The 9,140-nt window shown below is 38.3% G+C and overlaps 1 protein-coding gene across 1 annotated transcript in view; it reads left to right on the forward strand.

The window, feature by feature from the left end:
* CIR1 (corepressor interacting with RBPJ, CIR1) overlaps window positions 1-5,068 on the forward strand; it is a 36,905-nt gene extending 31,837 nt beyond the window's left edge. The window contains exons 8-10 of the mRNA XM_068968572.1: window positions 1,322-1,428; window positions 2,822-2,907; window positions 4,120-5,068. Of these exons, the coding sequence (XP_068824673.1) occupies window positions 1,322-1,428; window positions 2,822-2,907; window positions 4,120-4,780 (854 nt within the window). The 3' untranslated portion in view covers window positions 4,781-5,068. The remainder of the gene's footprint in view (window positions 1-1,321; window positions 1,429-2,821; window positions 2,908-4,119) is intronic.
* Window positions 5,069-9,140: the final 4,072 nt, after the last annotated feature.

Here is a 9,140-nt window from a genome sequence, read left to right on the forward strand (position 1 = left end):
AATTGTTTTTACTAATATGGATAGAATGGTAAAGCCCAGAGTCCAATAAGAGTTATTGACCTACACCTGAACTTGTCTGACCAAACTTTTTACCAAAGATGCTACTGACAAGAGAACAGATTTAAATTGTATTGCCTATTTCCTTTTGCGTTTTATGGTAACATGTGAGCTTGCAAATAAGTATCAGTAGTTAAAAGACCAAGAGAGCAGTTAAAAGAGTAAAGAAATTAGATGACATACTCAATCAGCAAACTAGAATGTCAGTTTCTGAGTGTTTCTCCATCTTCCCAACTTCCCATATGAATTCCTTGTTGGCAGGAACTGTCCTATTCTTCCCTGTATTCCAGATACATTGTCCAGTGTAGTTCATTGGAGCCAATGTAATGATTTAGGCCAGAAACTTCTAAAACCTTCCATGAAATGTCATTATTTGCTGCCGGAAGGGAAAACAAAGTGAAACTGGAATATGCAAAAGAAGGAGGAAAGAGTCTCTCTTATCTTACATAAATATAATAATGTTTGAGGGAAGAGTACAGATGTTTAAAATTTTTTTATTTTTAATTATATCTGTGTTTAGCCCATATTATTTGTCTTTAGAGCATATTATGTTACCAAAACAAGCTCACTTTTCAAAAAGTTCGGGGATTTTGCTAAAGTGCAAACAACAGCTTGTAGAAAATATAACACATACACACATATAACCAGCCTAAAACTGCTTGTCACCAACCCCAAACTAATGACTAGAAGCTTCAAACTCTGGGTATGTATATGTGCAAGATTATAACTAAAGTATTTGATGGTTACTGATAGCATATATGTGTGTGTGTGTGTGTGTGTGTGTGTGAGTTAGCAACCACGTGGCAATGTATTCAGTATTGGTATTTGATAGATAAGGGTTAGAAATTTTGAATTGGAAACTAGAATATTAAATTGCTCATGTACCTTTAAAAGTATCTCTTTTTAAATTCTTACTGAGAGAATAACTATTAAAAATTTAATTGCAGTCTTTTTTATCATTTTGCTTTGATTTTATACTAAAAACTACCAAGAAGATAACATTTAAGTGTATCTTTTTCAATATGACAAAGTTACATAAGAAGAGAGTCCCCTAGCACGTAAAGAAAAATGCAATTATTTTCTATTCTGAATCTCCAGACTGCTGTTTTAGAAAATCATATCTGATTATTTGCTCAGCAGAAGATTATTGAGTTGATTTAGCTGTGATTTTATTTAACAAAGCTTCAACTACATTCCTACTGTGGAGTCCGAAAAAGGTAGAGAGATATAAATGATACATTCAAACTGTGATTTTTGTGAACAGGGCCATCGATGCACCCCTCGGAGCTAATAGCGGAGATGAGAAACAGTGGGTTTGCACTGAAACGAAATGTACTGGGGAGAAACTTGACCGCAAATGATCCATCACAGGTAATGATCTTTTTATCAGTAAGCTGAAAATGTCTATAAATCTAAATGTGATTGCTTGTGAATTGCTACTTAATGTTTTCCAATATGCATATATCCATAGGAAGGCAAGATAGAGCAAAGAAAATGCCTCAAATACATCTTGATTTTGCTTCTTTATTATTTTAGCCTAAACGAGAAGTTGTTTTTAAACCTATATTTTAATAAAGGAAACTGCTTCTCTGGGTTTTTGTGGATAAAATACCTAACTGATCTGGTGATAAGGCTGTTACTTTTTCCTTCCTGCTAACTTAGCCTGAAGTGATATTAAACAGAACCAATGAGAAGAAGTGTATAAAAGCAAACCCCTCAAAATAATGGAGAGTATTTTAAACAGTTACTTGATTAAACTGTACATAGATCCAGAAATAGTTGAGTTTAAAGGGTTGTAGATGTTCTAATATAAATCATTTATTTCATTTAATGAGGAAACTGGAGCCCACAGAAGTTAAGTGATTTCCCTAAGATCATGTGGCTATTGAGAGACAGAGCTGAGACTAAATCCCAGACTCCCACTGGCATAAACTTGTGCTGCTCTGAGAGAGTCACATTCCATCCCAGACATTGCTAGGGATTGTACGTGTAACCTGTCTACTATGTATAAAGTGGAGTGAAGTGTTAGTCGCAGCCGTGTCCTAATCTTTGCAAGTCCATGAACTGTAGCCCGCCAGTCTCCTCTAACAGTGGGATTCTCCAGGCAAAAATACTGGAGTGGGTTGCTGTTCCCCTCTCCAGGAGATCTTTCCCACCCAGGGATCAAACCCGTGTCTTCCGCATTACAGGCAGATTCTTTACCTAGAATACCAGAGAGCTCTAAGCCACCAGAGAAGCCCATTTATTATGTATGTGTACTGTTTAATATGTTTAATAATGTACTGTTGGAATTATAAAGGCAAAAAGTGTGGGTGTTTTGACCTTCCTGTAGAGCTCGTGTTCTTCCTGGGTTTTATGTTTCATTAAATTAAACAGAAAATATTTAAACTCACAAGTGTTTAAATTCAAACTTAAGAGAGAATTGTAAAGCCATTATCCTCCAATTAAAAATAAATAAGTTTAAAAAAAAATAAAAGTGGAGAAAGGTTAAAAAAAAAAAATGAGAGAGAGTGGAAGCCATGCGTTAAATATTTTGTCTGTGTTTCTCTATCGTCCTCTCCTGATAAAGCAGTCATCTTAATCTCTTAGGCCGTTATGATCCTCCTTGGCAGGTAGACTACAAAAGTTTTTGAATTCCACCTTCCAGTCTAAAATGTCATACTCATCAACAGTGTGTCCCTAATATAATACTTATTTGTAAATGTTTCCTGACAACTAACTTGTTTTCTAGTCTAGCAATTTAATGATGTTTTTGTTGACTTAGGAATATGTTGCAAGCGAGGGTGAAGAAGATCCAGAAGTTGAATTTTTAAAGTCACTGACAACCAAACAAAAACAGAAACTCCTCAGGTGATTAAAAAGTGTCTGTGTAATTAATTCAACTACATTTTTTCTTATGTTTCATTTTAGGGTCATATTCATCTCTGATCCTAAGTTTAAGGTACTTAAACCATGTATCACATTGATGTATTGATTATTCTTCAGCCTCAGTGATATAGTTTTGTCTTTCAGGAATATGAAAATGGATGTAAGATTATATACTCAGCTTATACCACAAAGTCACTGAACTTTACAGAAAATTTAGTTTGGAAATAGATTTATTTGTAGGTTTTACTTTTCATAGTAGATTTGTATATCTTTATATACAGTTTGTTCTTAGAAGATATTGTGGGCCATGTATTACTCTCTTTAATTTTGTATGATTTTATGAAGAATGCTGAAAATGCTAAAATTTAAAGTAAGTATGAATCATGTTAAACAGTCTACCTCAGGATTAAAGAATCTAAGAAATGTCTGGTGAGTCCAATAGAGGGAGCTCATGTTGTTTCAATATGTGGAGTTTTGAGGATGGCTGGACAGAATCCAGTGAGGACATTTTTATTTCAGAGTAACTCAAATATATCTTATAAATAAACAGTTACTCTTCTGAGAATGTGAATTACTCTTTAGAAATGCATAATGCCATAGTAGAATTGTCCTAATTATTTATTTAATAAGTCTAAACAATTGTTGAAAACTAATATGTGATCTTTTATGTAACTAAAATAGAGTATTATAAAATGTAAAAATATATTGTTATTCTGAATTTCTGGAGAATATGCCTTTGAATTTTGACAGTGTAATGTTTCATATTTCCATATTTTAAAATAGTACATACATAAAATTAATGTTTCATTGATTAGAGCTTTATATTTGAGTTTGCAGTTGGTCCAGCTAATGTTACAGACCTTTCTTTATGCCATGGTGACGATTATGTAGAATACTATATAATTTCAAATTCTGATTCAGTAAAAAAAAAAAATGTAATAGTCATTACTATAGAGGACAGTATACTGAGACAGTTAATGTATTTTTAAATTTAAATTTATTGTGTATGTGCCTTGAGTAATTTAAAAGGAAGAAAACAATTTGTTGTTTAATAAAAGTAAAGAATGTGTTTGTATTTGAATACCACTTTTAATGTTTCTAAGAAACTGTATTGTCTATTCAGAATTTTATATTTGTCAGTGAAAGTACAGACTATTTTTACATAGCCTATTACTGTTTTTTTCCTAATAACAGGAAATTAGATCGACTTGAGAAGAAAAAAAAGAAAAAGAAAAAAGATAGAAAAAAGAAAAAGCTTCAGAAGAGCAGAAGTAAACACAAAAAACATAAAAACAAGCCCTCCTCCTCCTCCTCCTCCTCCTCCTCCTCCTCCTCCTCCTCCCCGTCCCCACTGTCCTCCTCCTCCTCCTCTAGTGACAGTTCAGAAAGCAGCAGTGAGAGTGACAGCAAAGGGACAAAAATGCAGGAGAAGAGAAGAAAGAAAATCAAGCGTTCAGGGAATCACAACAGTGATCCTGAAGCGACGGGTAAGTCTCAGCAGAGAAAACGGGATGAGGAACATTCTTGCAGTCACAGTCACAAGGAAAAGCCTAAGTTTTTAAAACAAGAGAGTTCTGGGGAGAACAGCAAACGGAGCCATCCTGATTCTGACAGAAATCCCAGAAGCCATGACCAGAGTCCAGGGAAGAGAGGATCTGGGAGAGAGGAGAGGAGCCGGAGAAGCCGAAGCAGAAGCCACGGCAGTTACCAGCCGAGAGAAGGAAGGAAGCGGCCGCGGCGCAGTCCAGGTGAAGGGCGGGACAGAAGCAGCGACCCCAGACGCCGTGGCACGGATGCATACAGAGGAGGGCAGGTGCATAGAGAGCATTATCGGGAGATAAGCATACTAGAGTGACACCAGAAGAATGGAGCAGAAGTAGAGAACAAAGAGAGACTTACCTGCGACAGTAAACTGCAAATAAAAATATCTCCACTTTTTTCTTGAATACCTGTAGCAAGGGCTAAATTATATACTGTTGTCTTTCTAATAAGAAGCTCTATTTTAATTTTTCATCTCTGTAAACTGTTACATCAAGTACAAAACTACATGAATCCCATAAGAATAAACTTTGCAAATATTTGTAAGTAATCTATTTGGAGGCTGTAAAAATATATTCAGTTGACAAATGTTTCTTGTACCCTATACTGAAATAAAAACCCCTTATTACTCTGTGACATTTTCATCATTAAAAGAATGACAGTACATTGAATGGATATAGTTTAATTATTTTTTCAATTCACATTTATTACTTTTAAGGTTTGAATTTACTTGAAGCCAAGTGTAAGCGCTATAGAAATTCCCTGGTGTGAACTAAGTAATGGATTGATCCGTATTACTTTAAGACTTTAAACTTCTTTCCGTTGTTTTGCTCTAGGGTAAAAAGCTAGCTACATTTGGATGATGTGTTAATTTTCTCTGCTGCCTTAACAAATTACCTCAGTCTTAATGCAAATACAGTTCTGGAGATCAGAAGTCTGAAATGGGTCTCACTAGGCTAAAATCAAGGTGTCAGCAGAGTTGGTTCGCTCTGGAGGCTCTGGGAAAAATCTGCTTGACTATTCCAGCTTCTAGAGGCCACCTGCATTCCTTGGCTCCTGTCCCCTTTCTTCCATCTTCAAAACTAACAAAGTCAAGTCAAATTCTCGTACCTAATTGCTCTGACACTTTGACATTCTGCACTGTTTTCAACTTTGGGGGACCCTTGTAGATTACATTGGGCCTGTCAGGAGACTGGAATAATCACTGTATTTCAAAATCAGCTGATTAGCAACCTTCATTCTGTCAGGAAATTTAATTCCTCTTTGCCCTGTAACCTAGCATCTTCATAGGCTCTGGGTTGGGACTGCTGTGTCATTAAGGGACCATTATTCTACCTAGAACAGATGGCCTTTCAACCACTGACATTTCTGCGATCGCACAGTTTACTTCTAAAGGTTAAGCATTTATTGTCATGAACGAGTAAACTGTTTAGATATATTTCATAAGTATAGGTATGTGTGGCATACATAAATTTAGCTATAAATTTCCCCTTGTGTTTCAAAGTGTATGGTAAAGGAAAATTATAGAAAAAATCATTTAGTTCAAATTACAAGTAACATGCAATTCAAAAAAATACATACTAACCATCACATACGCAAGTATTATCATGGTTCCACATTTTAAAAACACCTCTTTAATACAGTACAAATATTCTTTCAGATGGTTTTTGAGAATTGGCAGTCCTAGTTTCATAGATTAGAAAGTAATTTAGAAGAATTAAGACCTGTGTATCTGGTGTGTGTGTGTGTATATAGATATATCTTTCTCTTGTATATGCACACACAGATGTCCTCTGATTCACAAGCAGCTCACTGAAGGCATAAAGCAACTCTGATTATTTACATTTTTAAGAGAGTTGTGAGAGGAGAACTTGAATTCCTCCTCCTGTACTCTTCAGTAACTTACTGTGCACCTTAAAGATCCCCTTCCTTCGTTTAAAAAAAGAAAGCATGCATTTGAGATTGATAAAGACTGCTAATTTACACCTTGAGTTCATCAGTGTTCCACTGATTATTTCCTATGTTATGCCTTTTTAGACTTTATAATTTTGATAATGTCAAAACCTATGCAATACTTACTGCCTTAAAGGATTTCTGAACCTGTAGTGTTCATGAAGGGAAATGTTGAAATGCATCCTGTAATTAAAATGAACTAAATACATTACCATTTAACACTTCCACAAAAGTGTGGTGCCTTTTTAACTTGAAGGTGGCCGCAAGAATTTTTAAATCTCTGGTTAACTTATCCTTCACTGTTTGAGAAACTATAAAGCAGTACCAGTACCCCCCCCCCAATATTCTTATCAACCCAACAGTGAGAAAAATTCACATGTAATTATAGAAAATGTTGGTTTGCTGTTTGGCTTTCAGACTTGGTCACCCAAGGGTGCTAGACAGCCCCAAGGGGTTAGCATTCCAGCTTGGCAAACTTAAAAACTGAAGGGAGGCATTTTCACATATAATCATAACATGGTAACAGTTTTAAAGAGGCTTATCTGACTTGTTCTGCATATTCTAATGTAAAGGCAAAAGCAATTGAAAGTGATTTTTTAAATGTTAAGCATCTTATCCTTTTGCTTTTGAGGTACAAGGTAAAAACCAGAGATAAGGCTCATAATAGAAAGTATGTCTAGTTGTATGTGTAGAGGTTTCCCTAAGTACTAACTCCAAAAAAGAATCCTCCAAGTTTAATGTGTATGATTCAAGAACAAAAGTCCTCAACAGTAACTTTTTATTTTTTTAGAAAACCACAGGAAAAGTCTGGTGATAAGTCATTCTTCTGACCCTTAATAGAGAAATTCTTTTCAAGAAATCTGGGTGTACCTAGTGACATTTCTTATTTGTCCAATGGCCTGACATAGCACTGGCTAACTTCGGAGACTTTATTGGGTTCCCTTCCTCTCCTTTCCCTGGCTTAACATTTAAGGTAATTTAACACTAGCAAATTAATTCCTGCAGGAGGTGCTGTCGATTTACAAATGGTCAGGCATGATCAGGTTACTAGGTTAGGACTTGTTTATCTGAATGTCTGTGGTAAGGTAGTCATCATTTAATAAATGTGCCAGAATAGGCAAGGTTGCTGCAGCATAGCAGCAGGTTTCTGCTTACCTTGCAGTGGAAAATGGAGATCTTGCTTTGTATCATACGATTTTAATCTGAAGAAAGCTTTTTATCTGAAAGGCTTGAAGAGACCTTCCTTGCTGTTCTTCCAGGAGATGGCTTGCTGACAGTGAATCACGGTGCTGTTGGGAGCTCGGTGTTTCCCGTTTTTAATCACCAAATATTTACGATGCTTCAGCGTTGACTCTCAAAGATTTTAAAATCCACCTAAGCCATTTCACTTTCCTCCTCAGGAAACGACCACTGGACTAAGGTGCGCTGGAGGAGGCCATTCTGCAAGGCCGCACCCTCCACACCCTGTGCTTAATAAGATCTGGGAGAAAGCTGCGATTTAGCTTCAGTAGCTGAGGAGTATTAAGAAATCTTTATTTCTATTTTCTGAAAGGAAAACCTAGATAGTTACCATTTCTTGAAAAGAGAGAAAGGCATGCAATAGCTGCTGGTCTTGGGAGCGGGTTTTTCAGATCAAAAAGGAGAAATGCTTTTTAAAGGTTGTGAGCAAAAACTAAGACGGAGGGAACTATAAGATTTGGGAGATGCGATGGCAACCCAGTACTGATGAATCTCCTCAAACCCGGTTCCTGCTGACAGAAGCGGAAACAGATCCTCGTCCTCTTCCCCCTTTCTCCCCTCTTCACGCCACACTTAACACCCTCAGAATATAACTAATAATGAAGCGGGGTGAAACGCAGGAAACGTAACGCAAAGAAATGCACATTCTGGCCCAAACTGCCCGTGAGTCGCCTCTTCCTGACTCGTAGACACGGAAAACCCCAGTCCTTTCGGTCTGAATGTCCTCCAGATGGAGTGGGTAGAAGCGGAGGTCCGGAGGCTTGGGTGCTGACCAGATCGTGGCTTCCAAGCACCTCGCCTGAGACTGAAAGGAGGCCAGCTGGGGGCTGGCTTGCTCTTCACATCCCCAGAGGCGACACCACCCCTGCGCGCTGTGATGCCTTCCTAGACACGCGTCTGGCAACCTTCTGAACGTACCTCAAACCCAGATGAAAGCCTGATTGTTAGGGGGCCCGTCTCCCTCCTAGAATAAGCGAGGAGGCCGCTGGACTACCCACCGACGAAGTGTAAACAGGAAAGGATGCGGGCTAAACTCGCAGCACCCGTCCTCCTCCCCATCCCCGACCCCACCGGTGGCCCACTCAGAAGAAATTCCAGGCTGTGGGCCAGGGGAGCTGCGCCCTGGGGACCAGCGCGCCAGGGCCGCCACGCGCCCTCTCCTGCCAGTTCCTGCCTAAGCTCGCCCGGCCTCCCGCGCGTTTCTCCTCTGCAGGTTGGAGGGTGGACTTCGCTAGTTAGGAAAGCCAGCGAGTATCTCTTGTCTCTGGGGCTCCACAGGTGAAGAGGGCGCTTTAGGACGCTGATGCTAATCTCTCGCTCCCGGGGCAAAAATGAAAATGTTGACTCTCGCCAGCAAACTGCAAGCAGAAAACAGATCAGGGTTGCGGGGCGGGGGGTGGGCGGTGGAGCGGGGGGTGGGGGTGGAGAGGGGATTTATCAGTCTGCATTTTTAAAATAAATAGATCACCCAGAAATGGTTGGAT

This window comes from Capricornis sumatraensis, chromosome 3, assembly GCF_032405125.1.
Source record: "Capricornis sumatraensis isolate serow.1 chromosome 3, serow.2, whole genome shotgun sequence".
Taxonomy (NCBI): domain Eukaryota; kingdom Metazoa; phylum Chordata; class Mammalia; order Artiodactyla; family Bovidae; genus Capricornis; species Capricornis sumatraensis.